The sequence below is a fragment of the Moesziomyces antarcticus genome (assembly GCF_000747765.1).
Source record: "Moesziomyces antarcticus DNA, scaffold: scaffold_v10012, strain JCM 10317, whole genome shotgun sequence".
Classification (NCBI taxonomy): Eukaryota; Fungi; Basidiomycota; class Ustilaginomycetes; order Ustilaginales; family Ustilaginaceae; genus Moesziomyces; species Moesziomyces antarcticus.
In genome coordinates this window covers 213,606-237,287 of record NW_014638998.1, presented here as the reverse complement: position 1 = coordinate 237,287, position 23,682 = coordinate 213,606, and the positions used below count along the sequence as shown (strand labels likewise).

The 23,682-nt window shown below is 61.1% G+C and overlaps 9 protein-coding genes and 1 non-coding gene across 10 annotated transcripts; 3 read left to right on the top strand and 7 right to left on the bottom strand.

Moving 5' to 3' along the window:
• Positions 1-11: 11 nt before the first annotated feature.
• PAN0_012c4478 (uncharacterized protein) lies at positions 12-593 on the bottom strand (the record flags this gene model as incomplete). The annotated part of the gene is made up of 1 exon (XM_014800015.1): positions 12-593. One exon carries the CDS (start codon positions 591-593, stop codon positions 12-14), a length of 582 nt encoding a protein of 193 aa, XP_014655501.1.
• Positions 594-757: 164 nt separating this feature from the next.
• Positions 758-1,939, top strand: PAN0_012d4477 (geranylgeranyl transferase type i beta subunit; the record flags this gene model as incomplete). The annotated part of the gene is made up of 1 exon (XM_014800014.1): positions 758-1,939. One exon carries the CDS (start codon positions 758-760, stop codon positions 1,937-1,939), a length of 1,182 nt encoding a protein of 393 aa, XP_014655500.1.
• A 595-nt stretch (positions 1,940-2,534) lies between these two features.
• PAN0_012d4476 (farnesyl-diphosphate farnesyltransferase) lies at positions 2,535-4,259 on the top strand (the record flags this gene model as incomplete). The annotated part of the gene is made up of 1 exon (XM_014800013.1): positions 2,535-4,259. One exon carries the CDS (start codon positions 2,535-2,537, stop codon positions 4,257-4,259), a length of 1,725 nt encoding a protein of 574 aa, XP_014655499.1.
• Positions 4,260-4,348: 89 nt separating this feature from the next.
• On the bottom strand, positions 4,349-6,169 carry PAN0_012c4475 (protein arginine N-methyltransferase; the record flags this gene model as incomplete). Its single annotated transcript, XM_014800012.1, has 1 exon — positions 4,349-6,169. The coding sequence occupies one exon, from the start codon at positions 6,167-6,169 to the stop codon at positions 4,349-4,351; it is 1,821 nt and encodes a 606-aa protein (XP_014655498.1).
• Positions 6,170-6,433: 264 nt separating this feature from the next.
• PAN0_012c4474 (endoplasmic reticulum metallopeptidase 1) lies at positions 6,434-9,508 on the bottom strand (the record flags this gene model as incomplete). Its single annotated transcript, XM_014800011.1, has 1 exon — positions 6,434-9,508. One exon carries the CDS (start codon positions 9,506-9,508, stop codon positions 6,434-6,436), a length of 3,075 nt encoding a protein of 1,024 aa, XP_014655497.1.
• A 579-nt stretch (positions 9,509-10,087) lies between these two features.
• On the bottom strand, positions 10,088-10,193 carry PAN0_t012c0005. Its single transcript has 2 exons — positions 10,156-10,193; positions 10,088-10,127 (listed from the first exon to the last, which is right to left on the bottom strand). It is a non-coding gene; the product is annotated as a tRNA-Leu (tRNA).
• Positions 10,194-10,904: 711 nt separating this feature from the next.
• Positions 10,905-12,563, top strand: PAN0_012d4473 (cytosine-purine permease; the record flags this gene model as incomplete). The annotated part of the gene is made up of 1 exon (XM_014800010.1): positions 10,905-12,563. The coding sequence occupies one exon, from the start codon at positions 10,905-10,907 to the stop codon at positions 12,561-12,563; it is 1,659 nt and encodes a 552-aa protein (XP_014655496.1).
• Positions 12,564-12,768: 205 nt separating this feature from the next.
• PAN0_012c4472 (uncharacterized protein) lies at positions 12,769-15,714 on the bottom strand (the record flags this gene model as incomplete). The annotated part of the gene is made up of 1 exon (XM_014800009.1): positions 12,769-15,714. The coding sequence occupies one exon, from the start codon at positions 15,712-15,714 to the stop codon at positions 12,769-12,771; it is 2,946 nt and encodes a 981-aa protein (XP_014655495.1).
• Positions 15,715-16,052: 338 nt separating this feature from the next.
• Positions 16,053-16,713, bottom strand: PAN0_012c4471 (uncharacterized protein; the record flags this gene model as incomplete). Its single annotated transcript, XM_014800008.1, has 2 exons — positions 16,053-16,574; positions 16,660-16,713. The coding sequence occupies 2 exons, from the start codon at positions 16,711-16,713 to the stop codon at positions 16,053-16,055; spliced, it is 576 nt and encodes a 191-aa protein (XP_014655494.1).
• A 365-nt stretch (positions 16,714-17,078) lies between these two features.
• PAN0_012c4470 (glycosyltransferase family 2 protein) lies at positions 17,079-21,857 on the bottom strand (the record flags this gene model as incomplete). The annotated part of the gene is made up of 1 exon (XM_014800007.1): positions 17,079-21,857. One exon carries the CDS (start codon positions 21,855-21,857, stop codon positions 17,079-17,081), a length of 4,779 nt encoding a protein of 1,592 aa, XP_014655493.1.
• Between the last annotated feature and the right edge of the window lie 1,825 nt (positions 21,858-23,682).

Below are 23,682 nucleotides of genomic sequence, written 5' to 3'. Positions count from 1 at the left end.
GGTATAGAGGATTACTGCTTGGAGATAGATGACCAGAGACGACCTAGTTCTTCGAGCTCCTTGTCGTCGTCTGATGAGTCTGGATGTGATTGTGTTGAGCCTGGGTGGGAGAAGGATTCTCTGATACCGGCAGTGACTTGCTGCCAACGCTGTGTGAGCGAGGTGCGTTTCTCTGGGCTTCCAAGCAAAATCTCGGACCAAGCTACCTCCTTTGGCCCCACTCTCGCCTCGTCGGTGCTGTGCGAATGCGGTCTATAGGAGGCAGGCAGTAGGCCTTGGTCGAAGGGGTTGACGCCTACGGCTCTCCACCTGCGCACGAGCGAGTCGAGCTCCTCCGCATCCAGCTGCCCCCCTTCACTTGGTCGTTTGAACAGCCGTGCTAGAAGCGATTGTGACGCGGGTTGGAGTTGGTAGAGCCGGAGGGTGTTGAATGCGATAGTGTCCTGGAGCAGTGCGATGCGGATACGGTGGGTGCGCAACTGGTGTCGACGCTCGGTGGTGATGAGTGCATGGTTGAAGGCGAACGACGTGACAAAGGTAAGCAGCAGGATGGGCGGGATCGCCGACGGAGCAAACCAACGACGCCCCGACATGATGGCCGCCAAGAGTGGTAGGAAGAAACGACGTTGGGCGAGATATTTCCGGCCCCAAAAAATCGCCCCTTCGCGCCGCCGAGTTCCGAATCCCGCCCCCAGCAGAGACATGCGCAGGGTTCGGTGTCACTTCGGTGTTGTTCTTCTTCAATCCTCAATCCGCCATGTCCGATGAAACAGGCACATCGCGCTCGCCCCCACAGGGACAATTTGAGGAGCTGACGGCTTCGAAGCACGTGTCGTTCCTGCTGCGATGCCTACGCATGCTTCCTGCGCCGTACACTTCGGCCGACGACCAGCGCATGACGCTCGGCTACTTTGCACTCGCCGGCCTCGACCTACTACATGCCACGCACAAGGTTCCGCTCGACGAGGCACGCGAGCTCATCGACTGGGTGTACGACCAACAGGCGCCCGAGGGCGGATTCCGCGGCTCACCAAGCACCCCCTTCACCACGCCCGCCGCCGGACGAGTGGGCACCGCGAATGTCGCTATGACCTACTCGGCACTGCTGGTCCTCGCCATCCTGCGCGACGACTATGCGCGCCTCGATCGCACCGCGCTGCTCAGCTATATTGCGGCGCTCCAGAGCGAGGGAGGCGGATTCGCAGCCGAACTACCACCGAGTGGTAGAGAGGCTAGGGAGGTGGATACGGATCCGAGGTTCGCCTACTGCGCAGTGGCGGTGTGCGCGATGCTGGGCGACTTTTCGCGCATCAACATCCCGACCGCGACGGCGTTTTTGAGGCGCTGTCAGAGGTACGATGGCGGATTCGGCGCCAGTGCGACGCAGGAAGCACACGCGGGCATGACGTACTGCTGCGTCGCTGCGCTCCACCTCCTATCGCGCGTCGAGCGAGGTGCCGCGTGGCCAAGCGACCAAGCAATCGCATGGTTGACGCATCGTCAAGTCAATCCGCCGCCGACCGCATCCTCAAAGCAGGACACCCAAGCCGAGAGCGATGACGACGACGAGGCGAATCTGGTGGGCGGCTTCCAGGGCCGGCCGAGCAAGCTTCCACCAGATGTCTGCTACTCGTTCTGGAACGGCGCTGCGCTGTCGTTGCTTTCGGCACACGAGCTTGTCGACGCCCCCGCCGACGCTGGATACGTGCTGTCAGCTCAGAGCCGTGTAGGTGGCGTGAGCAAGATCCCAGGCGACCACCCGGACCTGCTGCACACCTACCTCGGCCTCGCCTCGCTCTCGCTGCACCAGCACGGCCAAGGCGACCACGCGGAAGAGAATCGGCTCGACTTTGGACTCGCGCCGCTCGATGCCGCGCTCAACTGCACACTCACGGCCAAGCAGTGGATCGATACGCATCTGAAGAGGAACAAGGCGTAATCGATTGCGTATCAGAGAGGCTGAGTCGTGTGGGTAGAGTGTGTGAGAGTGTCGGGAGGGCCGAAGAGCAAAGGCATGCTGGATCAGCATTGAGAGCGAAGCGAGTGCCCGATGCCGATCGAGGCAAAGCGACGCAGCAGCGAGGCAGGCGTGCGGGCGAGGCTGAGGCTGCGGCTTCGACCAATAAAGTTGGTTCAGAGAGATCTCCGCTCAGAGTCGGCGGTGCGTGTGGATTTGGCCGGCGTCACGCGCGTGTGTCGGTAACAGCCGCTGTTGGCTTCATTTTTGGAGGCCGATTTTTTGTTGAGAAGATCTGCTCGAGGCGCGGTGCCCGGACGCTGCCAACGCGCGCTCCAACAGCCTCAGCCAGAGAGCAGCAGCAGCGGCAGCAGCAGCAGACTCAGCGTGGGGCGACTCGCGCTCTGTCTCTTTCTCCACGCTGGCCCAAGCCAGGGACCACTCTCCGCACATGATGGCCCCACTTCGACCGCTCGGCCTGTCGTTCTCCTTCTTCTCCGCACGTCGTCGTCGTCTGCTGCACCATTGACCCGACCACCATCTTCCTCCCTCCCTTCTCGGCACACACTCGCTCACCATGGGTCTGCTACAATACGTGCTGCTGGGTATCACCCACCCGTCCGAGCTGCGCGCCATGATCGGATACAAGGTCTGGCGCGACCCGCTCAACGACATCAAGGCGAATCCGGTCGAGTCCGGCTGGGATCGCGAGCGCATGCGACAGTGCTGGACCTTCCTCGACCTCACCTCGCGCTCGTTCGCCGCCGTCATCAAGGAGCTCAAGGGCGAGCTCTCGCGCGTCATCTGCCTCTTCTACCTCGTCCTCCGCGCGCTCGACACCATCGAGGACGACATGACCATCCCCGCCCACAAAAAGGTGCCGCTCCTCGTCGACTTCTACAAGTACCTCGAACAGCCCGGATGGAACTTCACCGAGTCCGGGCCCAACGAGAAGGACCGCCAGCTGCTCGTCGAGTTCGACAAGGTCATTGCAGAGTACCAGCTGCTCGACCACGGATACCGCACCGTTATCTCCGACATCACCGCAAAAATGGGCGCAGGCATGGCGAGTTACATCGAGCTCAGCGCCAAGGCTCCCCTCAGCGTCAGCACCTGGAAGCACTTTGACCTCTACTGCCACTTTGTCGCCGGCCTCGTCGGCGAGGGCCTCTCGCGTCTGTTTAGCGAGAGCAAGCTCGAACGCCCCTGGCTCGGTCACCAGCTCGAGCTTTCTAATCATATGGGCCTCTTCCTCCAAAAGACCAACATCATCCGCGACTACGCAGAGGACTGCGAAGAGGGCCGCTTCTTCTGGCCCAAGCAGTGCTGGGCCGACGACTATGCGCGCTTCGCCTCGCAGCCCGACGTCGCCAGCGGCATCGTCGAGACCAAGCCGGGAAGCGGCAAGTACAAGCCCGCCGATTCGGAGCTCGGCCGTCGCAGCATGTACGTGCTCTCTTCCATGCTGCTCGATGCCATGTCGCACGCCACCTCGGCACTCGACTACCTCGCGCTGCTCAAGGAGCAGTCGGTGTTCAACTTTTGCGCCATCCCCCAGGTCATGGCCATCGCCACGATCGAGCTCATGTTCAACAATCCGGACGTGTTCAAGAAGAACATCAAGATCCGCAAGGGTGTCGCGGTCGGGCTCATCCTCAAGGCGGTCAATCCGCGCGATGTGGCGTACACCTTCCTGGCGTATGCGCGCAAGATCCACGCACGCCTTACGCCCGCCGACCCCAACTTTGCGCGCTGGTGCGTCGAGCTCGCGCGCATCGAGCAGTGGTGCGAGACCTACTATCCGGGCTTTGTCGCCAGCGAGGGCGGGGCGGACGACGTGCGTGCCGACGGCCTCAAGCAGTGGAGCGAAAAACGCAAGACCCAGGCTCTCATCATGAAGCACGCCAAACTCGAGGGCAGAGACCCCACCTCCATGGACGCCAAGGAGGCCATCGAGGCCGCAAAGCGCTCCGCGTTGGATCCAAGGGACCTGATGACCGAGGACGAGAAGAAGGCGCTCGACAAGAAGGACAGGGACGAGATGATGAAGTTCTTCATCCTCATGCTGGCGGGTATGACGCTCTTCATGGGCATCGTGGCGCTGGCTACGTGGGAGATCATTTGGTATTGGACCATGGATACGCCCGACCCGCTCTCGACCGCCGTCGTGCAGCTCTACCACACCGCGAGGCAGGAGGGCTATGCAACCGTGGTCGAGATCCTCGCCACCGTGCGCGCGAGCTTCGAGCATGTCTGGAAGCACGGCATCAACTCCAACTCGAACGCCAAACTCGAACTCTAAACCTACACTCGCAGCATTCGTATCGGGAAACGCGAAGAAAAGAATTCTATTGCACGTCTTTTTGACTTGACCAGTGTGTATGGGGGGGATCAGCGAACCATGTAGGCCTGCACCAGCATGGGTTGCACCTTCTTCTTGCCGTCCGTGGCGGCTGACGAGGGCGAGGTGTGGAGGTAGTGCAGGTCGACTTCGAGCTGGCGAGAGTGCTTTTGGTCCTGGCGCACCACGATGCGGCCCGAGATGGTGTCGCCCGCGCGCACGTTGGTGATGGGCTGCTTGAGCACAAACAGCGTCTGTTGCCAGTGCGTCTCCTTGCTGTACGGCGATGTGGAGAAGGTGACCAGCTGACCCTTACTGTCGCCCTGGGTGGCTGGGGTGGTTTCGTTCTTCTTGAGCTCGATACCTGCCACATCCTTTTCGGTGAGCGTAAAGGCAGGGCAGTCGGTCGAGGCGCCCGCGGCCACGCGCGCCGTGGGGAAGAAGAAGGTGTCGAACCACGAGATGAAGCCGTGCACCTCTTCGGCATCCTTCTGCACGGTCAAGCGGAATTCCGATTCGGGCTCCGGCTGGCGTGCGGGCAGCGAGGGCAAATCAAGATCTGCAAAGATGCACGAGTCCGACACGACCTCTTCTGCATCGAGCACGTCCACAAACGCCTCGTCGAGCAGACCCGTGGTCATGGCCGACATGTCAAAGCCGTGTACGCTGTCCCAGAATCGCAGCTTGGTCTGCAGCAGCGCGGGGCTGCTGAATGCTGCCAGATGCATCGTCATCCTGTTGGGCGCCAGCACGCCCGTCTGCGCATTCAGATAGCGGTCGCGCGCAACCAGCACGCTGGGGAGCATGTTTTCGTACAGCAAAAAGTAGCCCATCCACTCGCTCACCAGCACATCCACCTTGCCCTCCCACGGCTTGAGCTCCTGCTCCAGATCCTCCAGCTTGCCGCGGTGCACCTTGACCACATGACCGAATCCGTTGGCCTCGACGTTCTGCTGCGCCCGCTCGACGATCGCCGAGGCGTCGATGGCGATCACGTGCTTGGCCCCTGCGCGCGCCGCAAAGAGCGACAGAATGCCCGTACCGCATCCGACGTCCATGACCGTCTTGCCACGCAGCAGATGCGCGTTGGCGGGGCTGAGCAGAAATTGCGCATACGAGAGCGTGCGCGCCGTGTCGGTGATCATCGTCTGGTGGATCGAGTTGGTCGAGTACGAGTCAAAGTACAGCACGTCGTCTTCGGCGTCGTTGGCGCCGCGCCTGGTGCGCGCACCCTGCAGCGCCGACGTGGCGAGCTGCGACTGCTGGTCCGCCGACAGCCGCGTACCGGACGACTCGGCGAGATCGCTTCCCGAAATGCCCATCGACGACGCATGGATGGTGCGCAGCTCGTCAAACGCCGCACGAGCCGTCGCCAGCTGCTCCTCCAGCTCGCGAATCCTCTCCTGCTCCTTGGACGCTCCACCACTGCTTCCAGACGCATCGGCGGTCGCATCCACAGCGATCAGGTCAAAGTCGAGCTGAAGAAGTCCATCGTCCTCGAAGCCAGGCACGGGTTTGAGCTCGGCATCGTCCGAGAGCAGCGCATCGTCCGCCTGCACGCCGTTCACCTGCTCCACCGAAAGCTTGTTGCGGCGGATGTGGTTGATGAGCCGAATCGCCTGGAGCGTGTCGAGCTTCAGGCGCGCTACGAGCGCCGCCAGATCGCACCCCTGCTTCTTGGCGTCGGCGAGCGCCTCGAGCGGCGTCTTGAACGAGGCGCGCTCGCCCTTCGCATCCGCAAACAGCGCGAGCGTGGGGGCGGGCGGATTGCTGTCGTCCGACCTCCAGTCGCCAAAGTCGTTGTCCTGGTCGTCGAACTCGGAGCCCGAGTCCGATGCCGAAATGTAGCCCTCGGGATCTTTGTGCACCATCTTGGCTGGGGAATGTCGTCGTGGTGGTGGTCGGAATGCTCAGCCCCAGCCTTGCTGCTCTACGAGAAGATCCTCCTCAGTCGGCCGCGGGTGTGGAGGAGCCGAGCGAAATTTCGCCCCCGCCCTTTTTTTTTCTCGGCACCTCGCCACACTCAAATTGGCAAAACCCCACCGATGTTACAACTTGAACAGCGCAGATCGGCGATGTAGGCATCTATGTACAAGAGCTAAGTGGGAGGCACGCTGCGGTAGTAGTCTATGCGTCTAGGCTTCAAAGACACCCGCGACGACGGTGAGCATCATGACGTCAATCTCCGGGTGCTTCTGGAGCATGTAGTCGTCCATCTTGACAAACGTGTTCATGGCCGGGCGGTCGGCGGCAGCAACGTGCTTGTGCTGCGGGTACATCTCGTCGGCCACCAGACCGGAGGCGTCGATCCAGAGCCTCGACGCGTCCTTGTCGACGGGCGCGTCGGCGACGGTGCGGATGAGCTTGCCTTCGGTATCGCCGCCCGTGACGGCCTTCTTGAAGCGCGCTGCTGCGCCAGAGCGCTTCTTGGCCGCCTCGAGCGCATCGCCCTCGAGGCGGAGCACGAGGTCGACCGACCACTCGTAGATGCCGTGGCGCGCGACGCTCTTGAGGTGGTGGCGCTGGTGGCCCTTGGGAGGCTCGCTGGGCAGGTTCCAGCTCAAGATGTCGGCATCAAACGCCACGACGCTCCAGATGACGCCCGGGTGGCTCATCTCGAGCGTGAGGCTGCGCGTGCCCGCCTCGAGGTCGATCACCTCGTTGGCGGCGCGTACGGTAAAGTGGTTCGCCTCGGGTGCCGGAGCGGCGTACTTGGTGGCGAAACCCGCTGCGGGCGAGGGCAGTTGGAACTTGTACGGCGTGAGGAACGCCGACACGGGGTACAGAATGTCAAAGTCCGAGTTGTAGTCGTTCATCACCTGCAGCTCCGCGCGGCTCTCGCTCGCGACGCCCAGGTACGACTGCAGCTCGTTAGCGAGCTCGCCGAATCCAGGCGCCGGGTCGGCCGCACCCACATTCATGAACCACTCGCCCGACGTGATGTTCTCGACCTGGTGCACAAACAGCCGCTTGGGGTGCGCCGAGTCGAACGGCTTCCAGCCCGGGCTGGCAAACACGGCCATCACCGCCGCCGTGAGCGCGAGCAGCGCCACGATGGTCTTTTTGAGGTTCTCGGCCGTGTATCGGTGGGCGAGCGGGATGGCAAAGGGGAAGCTGAGGAACGAGAGTCCAGCGACGATCGAGGCGATGATGTGGTCCGCAGGCGAGATCTCGCCCATGCGGCCCGTGAGCGGCACAAACAGGTCCAGGAAGCTCGCCATGCCCTCCACGCCCACGATGCCCGGGATGAGCGCCATGAGCGGATACACGTACGCCGACACGCGGTTGTCCGGCGCCACGAGCTTCTCCTCGATCTGTCCCACCCCGATGAGCACAAAGTCGTTGATCGTCACCACCACCGTAAACGTGATCGAGGCGAGCATCATCAGGTACGCGCTGCCGATGCCGAACGCGTTGAGACCGAGCAAACCGATGTTGAAAAAGATGCCGAGACCCGACAGACTCGCACGCTCAAGGTACGGTCGCTTGTGCGGCTTGATGAGCTTGGCGGTGAGTAGCTGCACCACGAGCACGCCGGCGATGGCGGGAGGCCCGTACAGGAGCATGGGGAAGAATTCGTGCGAGTACCACGACATGCCCTTGCCGAGCACGCGCGTCATGATGACCGCCACCAAGTTGGCGCCGAGCGCCGCGCCGATCACCGACACGATCGCCGCCACGGCGCTGAGGATGGTGAGGTTGAGCGCGCCGATGTTGGCCTCCGTGCGCACCGTCGACGAGAGCTGGAAGTTGATGAACGCCGAGAGTCCCATGACGATGCTCTTGAACGCCTTGTTCTGCAGCATGACAAAGTAGCGACCCGCGATGGAAAAGTAGATGGGCAGCGTGTGGCGCGACTGGTACGGCTCGATGTTGCGCAGCAGCTCGACGCTGCCGTTCTTGAGGCACAGATGCTCGATGATCGCCAGCGTGTTCTCACCAAAGTGCTGCGTCGCACCGGGCTCGAGGTACTTGGGGATGTCCTTGCGCGTGTGGTAGAAGTACGAGTTGCCGACGAGTGCCATGTCGAGGCCGGTGAGCTTGTCGCCGTACTCGACAAACTGGCGGAAGTCGGTGTCGGAGAGGATGAGACCGGTGGAGAAGACGTCGTTGGCCAACACCGTGCCGAAGGGGTGGGGCACGTGCGAGTAGGCCTCGATCATCTCCTGGCTGGTGGCCTGGAAGAGCAGCTCGGGTCCGCTTGTGCCGCAAGCCTCGAGGTTGACGACGGCCTTGACGCCGGTGTTGGTCTGGTTGTGCTGGGTGATGTAGAGGTGGCTGGCGTCCTGGAGCGACTCCTCGCCGTCATTGAAGAGCAGCACCACCGAGTTGTACAGCCTGCGACCCGTGTTGGGCAGGGTGAGCACACGGAGTGCCTCGAGGAGGATGGCGACGCCGACACCGTCATCGGCACCGCCGGGGCTGGGGAGCGTGCTGTCGAGGTGAGCGTTGAGGAGGAGGCTGTTGGCCTTGCTCTCCTCGGTTCCGTCCGAGATGCGAACCACGAGGTTGGACATGGAGTAGTATCGCTTCCACACGGTGCTCGACATGAAATCGAAGCGGTGGGCGCCGTCGCCGATCTGCTTGAAGACCTCGACGTGGGTGCGGCCGGGCGCGTCTGGCGTGCCGGTGTCGTGCGATCCCTCGTAGCGGCGGAGCACGTCCTCGAGCCAGTTCTCGGCCTCGACGTGCTCCTTGGTGCCGACGATGCGGTAGCCTACATCGACGGAAAGGTGGTGCATGACGCCCACCGCATTGGCTTCCGAGAAGAGTTCGTAGAACTTGCCGTTGGCCGACCCAGCAGCAGCGTTGGCAGGGACGACACCAGGCACAGCTGGGTGGTAGGCGGCCGCATCGGCAGGCGTGACACCGGCAGCGAGAATGGTCGTGGGGCCACGCGGGGTGGGAAGCTTGTAGTGCAGGTAGAGCGTGATGGAGCCGAGGAGCGAAAACAGACCGAGGACGACGAGCACAAGCAGCCCGGACTTGGGCGTGCGCTCGTAGTTGAGCGGGTCGATCTGACGAGCACGCCTGGCATCGGCATACCTACGAAGGTCTGCGGCGGTGGCTGCGGCGCGCGACCCAGCCGGGAGAGGCTGACCATTGACGGTGCTCACGGCGGGCATTGCAGCGCGCGTGCCGTTTGCAGCGGGGGCCGAAGGGGCGGGCGCCGCCTTCTTGGGCGTGGACGCCTTTCGTTTGGACGGCATCCTTTTTGATGAGGACGCGAAGAACACCGAGACTTGAGGATGGAGGGTGCTAGGGAGGGTGAGGATGGCGAGTAAGCACAAGAAGAAGTGCGGCTTCTCCTCTCTTCCCCCGCTGTATGCGGAACGTCGGTCGGTGTGTCGTGCGTCACTGGTGCAGTGCCTCCGCGGACGCCATCTTCCGAAACGCACCAACGTCGTCTTGTGCCTGGCTCGAGCTCGACCTGACGCGCCCTTTTTCCGATCGGCATTTGCGGCTCCAATTTCGCCGAATCGGGCTTCCTTCCGCACAAGCCTCCCGACGCGTTGGCCCGTGTGTCCTCCCGAGAAGATCGTGCTCGTGCACACATCCTCCCCACGACCCTGCTCTCACCCGCCCGCGAGCTCAGGACACGCTGCTCATATACCGGTCGAAGCAGCATCTCAGAATCGAGCATGTGGATCTCGGAGAATCCATTGTCATTCAGCATGGACACGCTGAGAAAGGCGATCAAATGGTTCATTCTTACCCCAGATCTTCCCAAAATGGAAAAATAAGCACCCAGAAATTCTGCAAAAAAAAAGAATGGAAAAAAAGAATGGTGACAAGAGTGGGATTCGAACCCACGCCCGAAGATAGCAGGTCACTTCCTGAATACTCAGGATATCTTCCTTAATGCTACGCCTTAGACCACTCGGCCATCTTGCCTTCGATGCGGAACGGGCTCACTATTGCAAATACATAGCGTGTTACACAAGCTGTCATGAGATCGCGAAAGACAACCTCGCGTCTGCCAGCCCACGTCAAGTAGCGTGCCCATGGTCCGCTTCCTCTTGACGTGCCAGCGTCGCTCGTCGCGCTCCGCGGCTCGTTCGCACGCCAGGCCGTCTTCGATCGCATACCTCACATAGCCGCCGCTGCTTTCGTGGACGAGCATCGACTGCCTCGGCGCGGGCATGCTGGGAGCATGTGTCACCTCCGAGCTCACACGCAAGATTAGCTCGCATCTCGGCTAAAGCTCAGCTTATCTCGACTCGGACTCGTCAAGGTTCATGCGTCCACCAAGCCAGCCGTTCTGTCAGCGTCTCCAACGCCGGTGACATCGCCTCGCTGCCTCGCCCCGCTCTCGGGGCCAGCCAAGGTCCGAATTGCGCCGAGTTGGCCGACGCTCGCGTAACTTATCTGCCACTGCCCGTCCCCGCAATCGATTGCCACGCTCCGGCGGCGCTTATCTGCATCAAAGCCACGCAGAGCCAGCTCGACACTAGCCACGTGGATTCTCGGTGGGGTGCAGTGGCGCCGCGACTCTCGCTGACCTGAATGGAGCGATAAGGCACAGTACAAAAGGTCGCCATCATTCTACCACGGGTCCACTGCACCCCGTCACATCTCTTCAGCCTCGTTCGCGATAGCTCCAAGATGAAGCTCTCGCTGCCTAAGAAGGGCTCTTTTCGGCTCAGGCTCTCGCAAGAGACGGCGCTGGACAATCATGACCTCAAGCCCGTACCTCCGTCCAAGCGCACGTGGCGCGCTGTCGACTGGATCTCGTACTGGATCTCGGACCAGTTTGCGCCCGCCACCTGGCAGCTCGGTGCCTCGATGGCAGCCACGGGTGTCACGGCGCGCGCAGCCATTCCGGCCGTCTTCTTCGGCTTCCTCTTTGTCGGTCTTGTCATGTGGGCTGCAGGCGTCATTGGCGCCACCTACCACGTAGCGTTCCCCGTGATCAACCGCGCACCCTGGGGCATCTATGGCTCGCGATTCCCCGTCGCCGCACGTGCCTTCCTGGCACTCATGTGGCTCAGTATCCTCACCTTGACGGGAGGCAGTCTTACCGAGCAGTTGCTCATCTCACTCTCGCCGCGCTTTGCCAACATGCCTAACCATCTGCCCGATTCGGCCAACATCACCTCGCGCGGTCTGCTGTGCTTCTTCATCTACTGGCTCGTCCAGACGCCCATCACCATGATCCCCGTCGCCAAGCTCAAGCATTTCTTCAGGTTCAAGGCGATTGTTTGTCCACCTGCTTTCATCGCCATTGGTATCTGGGCGCTCGTCAAGACGGGTGGGGGTGGAGAGCTTGTGCGTGGACCAGTGACTGCAGGTGCCTGGCCGATCATAGTCGCACTCAATGCAGCAACGACGATCTACTGCACAGTGGCGGTCAACATCGCCGATTTCTCGAGGTTCTCCAAGACAGCCAAGGGGACGTGGCAGCAGGTGTTGCTGCTGCCTATTACGGGCACGATCCCGTGTGCGTGTGGGTTCTTTGCAGCCGATGCTGCACTCACACTGTATGGAGAGGCAGCATGGGATCCAGCTAAACTCATCTCGCTGTGGCAGAGTCGCGCATGGACGTTTTTCGGCGCCCTGATCTTTCTCATCGCCACCATCGGAGTCCAGATCAGCGCCAATGCCATCTCGTTTGCCACGGATGCAATGTCGGTCTGTCCGGCGTTTATCGACATTCGACGCGGCTGTGCACTGGCAGCTGTGCTTGCCGTGGCGCTCACCCCGTGGAACCTCGTCAACTCGGCTCAGGGATTCATCAACTTCCTCGGCGCATACGGCAGCTGGCTATCGCCCATCTCGGCCATCGGGTTGGTCGACTACTACATCCTGCGTCGTGGTAAGCTCGATATTCGTCAGCTCTACGTCCACCCGGACGGCATCTACAGCTACGGCAAATGGGGCATCAACCCCCGCGCCTACATCGCGTTCCTGGTCGCCTTCGTCCCCAATCTACCCGGCTTCATCAACGCCATCAATCCAGCAGTCAATCTCGACGTACCCATCTATCGCTTCAACTGGTACTTTGGCATCACCGTCGCTGCACTCACCTACGGCGTACTGTGCAAGTACATTTGGCCCCTCCCGCAAGAGTCGATCCTCGATGAAGCCGTGTATCCTGACGAGGCATACATTTGGCCCGAACACGAGCACGACCACATCAGCACGGGCAGTGTAGAGAAAGGAAGAGTGCAAGACCACAGCCCAGACTCCGGCTCCTTCGACCACCTCGACATCGACATCGTCCACGCAAAGTCCGACACCAAGGACGAGGACATCAAAGAATGATCGTTCCAGCGCATGCAGTGCCCAGGCTGTGTGTGAACGCAAAACAATTCAATGTCGCAAGCGGGAAGCTCTATGATACAAAGCGAGAAGAGAAAGCACCGTGACGCGGGAGCCAAAACCGATCTGGTGGTAACGACGGGGAGCAAGAGGGTCCAGCCTCTACTCCGTGTTCCCGACCAGATATCATATGCGCACGACGGCGCGCTTAAGAAGTTCGCTCGGTCTGGTAGATCTTGACCGAGTTGATGAGCCAATAAGCCTGGGAGAAGTCGACGTCCTTGGACTGTACGTAGCTCTGGCACGTGGGGTAGCCGGTCATCTGGGCACAGCTCTGTGCCTGGCCGTTCCACGCGTTGTTCCAGAGCGTCTTGTCGCCCGCCCAATCGCCGCAGATGGTGTTGCTGAACACGCTCACGTGGTTGAAGAAGAACGTGGTGGGATCGCAGCTCTGGGCCGGCCAGCTTCCCTGCGGCGTTCCCCAGCCGGTGGGGTCGGGCGTGCCGGCAGTGATGTCAGCCGGCGTCGCCGAGCGCGGGAAGAACCACGCCTTGATGCCCTCGTCCTTATCCCACACCATCGCATGAATACCGCCGCCATTGTTGTTGTAGCCCACGCCGTAGTCGTTGCGCAACGACGACTGCACGCCACACCCCTGGTTGCCCGTCTCGGCCGACGCGCAGTTGGTCGCCATGGTGATGTTGGTCAGCTGGTACTGGCCCATCTGCGAGTTGGTGGTCGCATTGACGCGGCAGCCGGGCACCGTGTGCACCGAGTACGTGTTCTGCGACGTGAACGAGATGCCCTCGACAATGTCGATCTCGCCACCGTTGGGCCAGCCGCCAGCCGGGTTGGTGGGCACCGTCCACCACGCAGGCCACACACCGCATCCGACGGGCATGTGCGAGGCATCGAGGATAAATACACCGGTGGTGAACGTGTCGTACGAAGAGACACGCACCGACTTCATGTACGGGATGGGTGCCGCACTCGACGTTGCCGCCGCACTGCTCGTGCTGCTGGACGTGGAGCTGGAGCCAGAGATCGACGAGCTCGTCGTCACTGCCTGGGCACCGAACGATCCGGCCGAAGAGCTGGCACTCGAAGACGAGGACGATGTCGAGGTCGAGGCCGAGGAAGACGACGACGAAGTGGAGATGGCACGTCTGCCTGCAGCGCGGGTAGAAGTGGAGGAGCTGGCCGAAGTCGAAGTGCTCGAAGACGACGTCGAGGTGCTCGAAGCCGTCGTTGAGGTAGTAGTGGGAGTGGGAGGGTAGATACGCGTGGTGGCATAGCCCATGTACACCTGACCGCCGCTGGTCGTCTTGACCAATCCGAGCGAAGAAGCCTCGTTGCGTCCGACATAGTCGACCATGCCGTTGGTCGGGTCCTTGAAGGTGAAGAAGTACATGTTGTCGTAGAAGTTGGCGCCCTTGTAGTTGGCCATGAGCGAGTAGACCTTGGGCGTGGGTGTCGGCGTGACGGTGCTGGAGGTAGATGACGAGGTAGACGACGATGTGGTCGAAGAAGACGAGGAGGAGGTGGAGGACGTCGTCTTGGACGAGGAAGTAGAGCTCGTGGTCGACGTGGTTGAAATGGACGTCCTCGTGGATGTGGACGAAGTGGAGCTCCTCGTTGAGGTGGATGTGGTGGACGAAGTGGAGCTCCTCGTCGAAGTGGAAGAAGTGGAGCTCCTAGTCGAGGTGGACGAGGTGGTAGGAACCGGACTGGAGGACGAAGTGGTTGTCTTCGGGGTAGACGACGTCGAGGTGGTGGTTGCACGGCTGGACGTCGAGCTGGTTGTGGGCTTGGGCGTGGTGGAAGTAGTTTTGGCCGTGGTGGAAGTAGTCTTTACCGACGTGGTAGCGGCTGGGTTGCCGGGAGAAGGACCAGCGTTGCGAATCAGGCCGTACGAGAGCTTGACGTCACCACCTGCGCTTCCGGCGCCCTTGGTCCAGGTCGCGGCCGACTTGGGCTGCTCGACGGTGTAGAGAGCGCAAATGACGGCGCCTGCAGAGCCTCCGCTCATCTGGATGGGATGGAAGAATCCACATCCCTTGGCATCGTTACATCTAGCACTGCACGTGGCGACCTCGTTCTGACCCACGACAGTGGCGCCGACGATGGTGGATCGACTGATGTACTGGCCGGTAGAAGTGCCGTAGGAGACACGCGCTCCTTCAATGCCCCACGAGAAGAGGTAGCCCGAGGGAGCTTGGAAGTTGGCGACGCCGGCGGCGGCACCAGCATTGCGCGTAAAGCCGTAAGAAAAGGCGACGGAGCCGCCTGCGCTTCCCGCTCCGCCAGTCCAAGTGGCCGCGGACTTGGACTGTTTGACGGTGTATAGAACACAGATGACGGCGCCTTCGGAGCCGCCGTTCATCTGGACGGGGTGGAAGAAGCCGCAACCGTTTGTATTTTCGCATCGTGCGCTGCAGGTGTCGACCTCGCTCTGGCCAACAGCGGAAGCGCCAAAGATCGTGGTGCGGCTGAGGTATTGACCTGTAAAGGTACCGTAAGAGACACGAGAGCCGTCAATTCCCCACGAGTAGCGGTATCCGGCGGGAGGCTGAAAGTTGGACACGTAGCGCTTCTTGAGCTGCTTGGGCTTGGTCTGAGGCGTAGGCTGCGGTGCGCGACGAGCGTTCTGAGTGCATCTGCGGTTGACAGTCTGATGAATGGTCTTGGTGACCTCTTCTTCCTCGTGGTAAGTCTCGGGCTCGGACTCGCGCTTGTGGTGTGGGAGAGGAGTCTGGAGCGAGCGACGCTGGCGCTGCGTGTGCTGTGCGGGACACGGGGTAGGTCCGCCACGCTTGCGCATCTTGCCAGCCCCGACGGCCTCATCCTGTTCGGGTTCGAACGAGGTGATGATCTCGAGCACGTCGTATTCGTCGTCATCGTCATCATCGTTGCCGTCCTCGTTGTTCTCGTAAGTCTGAGCACCTTTGCTAGAAGGCTGTGCGTTGGCGGCGCGCTGTATGACAGGATCGGAAGTCTCCACGTCGGCGTAGCGCGACACGATATCGGTCGAGTTGAAGCCTGCGGGACGACCGCGTCCGAAGAAGGCGTTTGCGGGAGTGGTGGCGTGCTGCAGCGCAAGTAGGAGGAGCGCCGTCTGAACGACGACGCTCAGCTTAAGTGCGAGATTGACCATGCTGACTTGGGCGGTCTATTCGGAACGTGTGCCGGTGACTGCTGTATATATGCGGATCCTGGAGACCGTGTTGAAATGAGCGTGGGAGACAAAACGAGTGTGGTGGCTGTCGGCCGTCGAATGCGGCAAGGATGCGGTCGTCAGGGGTGAGAACACGCCAGGGGTGATAACACGCCAAGGGAAGGAAAGGGAAGGGGGAGGGAGAGGGGGAAGCAGATGGGGACGAGATTCGGAACGCGACCGGCGCCCTACTCATCTTTATACTCTTTCGGGCCTCATCCGATGTCTTGAGCGAAGGGAGGTTGAGCGAAGGGAGGCGACGGCGATAATGGCGAGCATCAAAGTGCCGAGAACGGGTGCGGAGATTTGACGCATACAGTGCTGCCAAGCCGCACCTGCTCCGGTGGCTTGCGACAGCCGCGATGCTGCCGAAATCGCATGGGGCTGCCGGCAAGTCCGAGGGCATCATTGGCGTGGCGTGCTGGCTTCCGGGCGCGTATACGGAGGATGGCATGGCTTGGCGAGGCTGAGACTCCTATCCCACGCTGCGAGGCTGCACCGTCCATGGATCGCACCATGCAGGGTCTAAGCAGACCCGGAGAAGCCACGCGAAACACCGAGCCAGGCGCATCCCACTCCACGCTGCGTTCACAGAAACTCCGGAGCACTCGAGCTTGCGCTGGCGCATCGAGTTCCTTGGCAAGCCCAACCCTTCGTAGAGCGCCACCTTCAGAGGTAAGGCAAGGCGGGAAAGCATGGGGAGCGGAACGATCTGCAAATTGAGATGTCCAGTGCAGACGGTAAGATGATCTTCGACGTGCAGCTCGGCGAGCTCCATCAATGCGCTTGCTGCTGCTCTTCTGCCGCCACCCACGTGAGGGATCGTCGGGGTCAGGCAGCCAAGATTGTATGCAGCTGATCAATCGAGTGGCCGAGCCGCCTCACAAGTGGTTTAAAGCAAGAAGGCTTGGTAGGGTCGGAGTTTTCGGATGCAGCCATACTCGGCGGTGGCTTTTGGCTGGCGACAGAGCGCTTGGCTCGGTGATGCGGCTGTATGCTGCCCCATCGGCTCGGGGTCTCGGCGAAGCGTGCATGACTGCAGCCGCTTCGCGTGCACCTTTTGACAGCTCGATTGCATTCAAGCCGGAAGCCGGCATACAGCCCGGCCAAGTGCTCACCAGCCGAAAATTCAAATTTCAAACAGGCTAGCGCAGCTGCAGCACATCTGCCGTTCCCACCTTGAACCGCTGAGCCTGCTCATGATCCGCGCTGGTCTTCATCTCCCGATTCAATCTGACTTTGCCACCCCCACAGCTTCATACCTCGGCCACTTGACATGCGTGTGAGTGTCATTCAGTGCATGTCTAGTGGTTCTCGTGTACAGTGGGTAGCTCCTCGCGGCTTCGCGACGGCAGGGCGACATTGACTACTGCAACCTCCTGCATCTCTTGCGCTTGCGGCGCATGCTCCGGCAGTGCAGCCACGACGGCGCTGTCCTGCTCCTGCTCCTGCTCGTCGACCGCTGCAGCCTCCAACACCTCTTCGTCGACTAGGATCTGCTGTGGCTCGTCGCGAAGATCGCCCTGGCCTCCGCTGTTGGCCATGAAGTCGTCGCGCAGCCAGATGCACCTCGCATCGCCCTTCTTCTCCATCTCGATCAGGTTCGGCTTGTGCGAGTGGTTGGGGAAGAAGACGAGCATCGAGCGCAGACCGCCCAGGATGCACACCACGCTGTACAACAGCTTGTACACGCCAAACGTGAGCATGTCGAGCATGTGCGGGTGCAGGTCCGGGCGATTGCGCGTCTTGATGAATCGGTACGGCAGCAGCGGCAGCACGGGCAGGAAGAGGATGAACGCAAAGCTGCGCAGCCAAAACTGGCCCGAACCGCCCAGCAGCACGAACATGGGCAGGCGGATCCAGTCGATAAAGTTGGTGATCGAGTTGTAGAACTGCGTGAACTTTTGCCATCCGATCGCCACCGGCGTGCGTGCGCCGTTGAGCGAAAACAGGAAGCGCTTGGAGAACTGCCAGTAGAGCGTGTGGCGCGCCATCTCCCACGAGCGCACGCGCTGGTGGTAGTAGTTACCCGTACCATTCACCGGCGGACCCAGGAAGGTCTCGGGCGCCACCGTCTCGAACGAAATGCTCGCATCGATACCCATGCGCTGCCCGAGCGCCTGCAGCTCCAATCCCATCTTGACGTCGTCGGCAAAGTAGATTAGATCGTGTCGGCGCAGCACCTCGATCATCGTCTCGCGCCTCCAGAAACTCGCCGCTCCATGCGGGAATAGCACGCCGCACAGCTTCGATTCGGCCATCTTGGCCAGCGCCGACATCTTGTACTCCACATCCTGCCACCCGACAAACAGCGGTCGGTCACCCTTGTGGTCCACCGCCGTGATCGGATAGCATACCGCCGTCACCGTCGGCGAGATAATGTGCATCGGCGCAGCAAAATTGGCCGGGATGATTACGTCGTCGTCGATCGTTAGCACGTAGTCCAGATCCAGCTTGGCCGCCGCCTTGGCGCCCACAAACTGCGCGATGTTCTTGTTGCCCACCGGCAGCCAGATGTAGTTGACGCGCGAGAACATCGGTTGCGATCGGATCGCGCCTTCCATGTCCGTCGGCGGCGACTTCGTGTTGCCGTTATCCACAATGAAGATCTGCCACGGCTCGAAATGCACCAGCGCCGCAAACAGCACCGCCTTGAGCACCTCGACGTCCGCATTGTGGCACGGTATGATCAGCCCAGTCGACTCGGTGAGCGACGGGTGCGACACTCCGTCCATCGCAACGCGAACCTCGCCGTCTCCTTTCACGTCGCTAAGCTGCGCCTCCTTCTTCTCGTCGTCTGCGTCGTCTTTCTTTTCGTTCATGTCGCCGACGACTCCTGCTTCATGGGCAGGGGAAGGCGACGCCGCGCCCAGTCGCGAACCAGCGGCAGCTGCCACGATGCTGAAGTACGATGCGCGTCGTGAGTCGCGGCTCACACTCCTAGCCAGCGCGATCTGGTGCTGTACCGAAGCCGCGCTCGGGCGTCGCGACTCGCTCTCATCCACAAAACCACCCACGTTGAGCGGCTCGTGCAGGATGATCGTGCTCCTCCTGTTGCGCGGGTCGAACATGGGCGTCCTGGGCACCGCAAGTCCAGACGCTGTCGTGCCTTCGCTGCCCCTCCTCTCGGCACCGCCTGCAGATCCGCCCGAGTTCCCGGTGAACCTGGTCGACATTCGGCGCATTGGTGGCTTGAGCAGGCCCGACGCACGTCTCACAGCAGCATGGCCATCCCGGTCGATGATGCCACTCTCGTTGTCCTGTCCCTGTTCCTCCTCGGACTCGGTATGCTCCTCTTCGATGATGGTCGAGTGCATCTGCGTCGCAAGCTGCGCGTCATCGACCGACTCGTCGCTGCTCATGCTTGAGCGCGAATCTGCGTCCGACTCGCCGTCGGTTCTGTCGCGCGCGCGGGGAACAAGCACAGTGCGATCAGGTACAACGCGCGCATCGGGCACCCGAGCCACGAGCATGATGACCAGGATCATCGCCGGCTCAAAGCCGTACAATACACCCATGATCGCCAGGTTCTTGCCGTGCACAGCATGATCGAACTTGGCCCACCAGTGATAGTAGTGGTCGAGCAGGACCAGCATGGCGATCAGCCCGCCGTACACGATCCACAGCGCCACCTTGCGCACCGTGATGGGCAAGATGATTTCGCGCGGATCCATCATGGTCAGCACATACTTGGGGTCGATCTGCCGCGCGACGAAGCGGAATGGCGCCTTGAGCCAGTACTTTGTCTTGTCGCTCCAGCTCGGCTCTTCCGGAGCATCCAGAACCTGGGGACCAGCAGAAGGATCGGCCTCGCCTGCAAGCTGTGCGTCGGTGGGGAAAGCAGTGAGGGGCGTCTTGGGGAAGCCAGGCGTGCGTGGAGGAAGGCCGAAGGGAAACGGTGTGCCTGGCACGTGCAGGTTGGCGGCGGATGCGTTGGCGACGTCGAGCGCCGACGACGACACGAGTGCTGCGCCAGCCTTGCGCTCGGCCTCCATGAGCCTAGCCTGCTGGAAGACGGAGGCGGCATACGTAGGCCTTCTCATGGCCGACACCGCACGTCCATCCTCCACCACGTCCCTGCCCATAGCGAGTGGTCCCGTCACGTCATACTGCGTGCGGTATCCCAAAATCCAACGCTTTGCATCAGCGACGTTGTTGACGTGATTGTCGAGCTCGGCGAGGAGGTCGGATTCGTCCTCACTGTCGCTGTTGTCGGGCTGCATGCTGCTATCACGACGACCGCGCATCGACGACGGCGCCAGCGAAAGACGGCGGTTCGGTTGTTTCGACTTGAGACTTGCCACTGTCGCTACCGGCATCGACACTCTCCTGGACAGATTGGAGCGAGCCGAGCGACGCGAACGATCCGAGACACCCGAGACACGCGAGGCAGTAGTAGCAGCCGTCAGACGCCTCTCCTTGTAGTGCGGGCGGTAGCCTACGCGCGAGCCGATACTAGGCGCCTCGCTTGTGCGACGGACCATCCTGGCGCTCGCCGTGGAGGCTCGCTTGCCCGTGAGCTTGGACAGGGCCGCAGACCGAGCAAACGAACTCGAACGCGGCGAAACGTCGTCCTCGTCGCCGTCCACATCACCTACGGGGGCACTGCCACGAGCTTGCGCCGGCTGGACAGCAGCAACCGAGTGTCTCTTGGCTCGCTTATCTTCGGCCTCGACGTGGTTGGTGTCGAGACTATACAGCTGTGACTGACGCTGCCTCTCCAAGACGCGCAGCTCGAGCCTGGGAACGACCTCGGCTGCACCGCCGCGAACAAATGTGAGGATATCCGTGGCGATGCTCGCGCTTCGGTTCCTGCCTTTACGCGCCGAGGCTTGTGTGCTGGACTCGGTGAGCGGTCCCTCGGTTGGTACGCGCGGATCGGAAGGCGCACGCGTGATGGTGGTGAGCAGCACACCCTGGTACGAGCCGCCCGTATGCACGCCCGGTCTCGCCGAGTGCGGTGTGTTGGGCAGTCGTGCCGTGAGCGGCGTTCGTGGCGTGCGCGGGGTTTTGGGCGTACGAGGCGTACGTGGCTCGCTCTGCTGCCTGGAAGCAGCCGCTCCTGGCGAGCGCTGCGAGTACATCGGTGCTCGCGGGCTCAGTGGCAGAGGAGGATTGCGCTGGTTCGAGTAGAGCATGGATTTGACTCCACCAACGGACGAGCCCGAGTAGGTAGGCGACGGCTTGGCAGGCGAGCCTCCCTGACGCACAGAAGTGGGCGACGAGGATTTCGGCGACAACTTGGAGCCAGTCGCCTTGCAGTCAGACGAGCCCAGCTGAAAGTCCGGATTGAAGCCGTAGCGCGGCCCTGAGATGAGCGGCTTGTCCGAGCGTCCGCTGTTGGAGCTTCCCGCCGCGGACGAAGGCATCGAGCTCGAGCTCGGCGTCGTCGAAGCCGCAGTAGGGCTGTTGCCCTTGTCCGCCAACGGACTCTTCTTGACCGGGGTGAACGGCATGTACCGCCGGATACCACCTCCAGGACTCGTACCTTCCTCTCTGGGAGAAGAATTCTTCCTTGGACTTGCAGGTCTACTCCTTGGCGACAGCATTGACATGTTGGAGTCCGAGCTGTCCATAGTGCGTTTCGCGGATCGGTGCGATAGCGCAAGTGCAGCTGCCGCTGGCCTGGCAGGAAGCTCGCTCGAAGCCGAGGTGGCAGAGTCGGACGCCACACGTCTTCCTGAACTCGACTTGGACGACGACGTGCCGACGCTGATGGTGAGCTTCTTGTCGTTGATCATGCCCCTTCTGCGGATCTTGAGCGGGGTGGAAGGGCGGGAGAAGTGATCGGAGGAGAACGAGGCATGGAGCGCACGGCGATCCGAGCCGCTCATCGAGGGCTCGTCCCTCCAATTCGCCTCGTCGGCATCGTCAACCCCCGTACTTGAGCCGAAGTAATCAGCATCTTCGGATTCCCCTTGCGAACGGGAAAAGAGAGGACGGGCAAAGTTGATGGGTGTCGAAGATTCCGAAGCGCTCTGACGAATCCTAGACTGGCGAGCACTGGGCGAAGTAGGCTGTGCTTGCGACGAAGAGGTATCGTTGGGGGCTGATGCACCCTGCGTTGGAGCAGTTGGATCCATTTTTGGCGATGAAAGGCTGCTGGACGGGCCGAGGCGATCAACTGAGTGCTCGACAGAAAAATACTTGTTGCAGCCTTTGCCTTCTACTGACTATCACCGTCCGAGAGGTCGGGAAAGGTGGTCGCAGAGGGCTGAGTAGGTATGGGACGAAAGGGAAGTCCTAGGGCTTTCGAAAGCAAGAAACGCTCTGCTTATATGGAAAGAATGGGGTCGCCGCAGCGAACAAGAGTCCAGTGGTACAGTCTCGCCTGAAAGCTGTTCCGACGGCTCCAGGCGCATCTGGAAGTCAGGGTACCACAAGATCACATGCAAGCGAGCCCCCAGAGCATCGACTCGGTCATCAGACGCGCTCACTTTGGCTACAAAGCTTCGAGACATGGGACAATAGTGGCGGAGGCGCAGCCCACCAGAAACGGCCGGTGTTTTCATGCGCCATCACGTACAAAAAATGAGTCTCAGCCTGAAGGGCGGCGAAGAAGTGGCTCATCAGAAGGTTTCGTTCCAGGCGAGGGCGAAGAATGCGGATGGCGGAATGGCGGTGTACGAACACTGCCCGATGCCAAGCATAGCGAGGGTCATTGTGACGGAAACGAGCAGGCTTGAGTCGCCGTGTTGACCGTGATGGGGACCAGGTAAATGGTCGCTGCAGGTGAATGGGCAAGACATGCAGAGGGTGAGCATGTGTATGTGTGTGTGTGTGCTGGGAAAATATCACCGGAAAGGGCAAGGAAGGGCGAATGGACTGCGGAGTGTCAAGTCGGAGATTGCTTCAAGGCCGTGATGGCCAGACTTGAGAGCGACCGGCGAGGATCAGGAACCGCTCACAGTGTTTTATCGCTTAGCTTGCCACGCAACCCTGCCAGGTGGCTGCAGGGCGGATCAGCTGCACCGCGGAATAGCAAACAGCGAGGGAGCGAGCCGGTCGGACCCTGACAGGGCGATCATCGGTCAAGTGCAAAATGCGGCGAACGAGGCAAGATGATGCGGTGGTGCCTTGGCGTGGGGCCCACCACGCCTGCGACTCGGCTGCAACCGAGCCACATCACCTCACGTCAAAAAAACGAAAGCCAGACGTCGCAGCCTCGGCTCGTATATTCCGGCCCACAACGCCTCCCCAGACGCAATCCATCTCGTCTCTTGACGGCATTCGTTCATCGATTTGAGATTCCTGCAAAGATGTAACGAGGTAGCACACTCAAGTACTGTCAGTTTGGCCCAGACCAGCGATAAGGTGGGGCGGGGCGAGCGGCTGGACCGGCGTTGTTATTAATATTTCCATCCGGAAGTAGAAAGTGTGCGAGCGGTAAGTGCTTTTTTAGCGTGGCCACGCGGTGGGGCCTCAGCTGAGTTCCAAAACGCCGATCCAAAAATGAGTCGAAAATATTCGATGCAAAAAGGGAACAAAAAAGAAAAGAAGCAAATGCAGTTCTTTGCACCCTGTGGCTTGGCTCGTTTCGAGATGGACTGCCATTCTCATGTCACACTCGACAATGGCTAGGCTCCAGCGAGGCTGAATTTAGATTGCGCCTGGCTGCCGCAATCTCGGTCTGCTCGGCGGACCGGCACCTGAAAATCGCCGATGGACAAATCGGTTCAAGCATCGGGCTTCCATTCATGCCCCTCGTCTGCAACGTCCTTTCATCACAGGTCTCGGTGGCTGGAACAGGCAAGACAACAAAAGTACATTTCCAGCCGTAGCGCGAGACGGGTGGGATGGATGCGTGCGAACGCGTGCTTCGGACGAGGAGGGGGGGGGGGGGTAGTGTTACATGCGAGTGAAGAGGATGTCGGGAGGGAGTCTGTGGGGAATTCCGTTTCGTTTAAA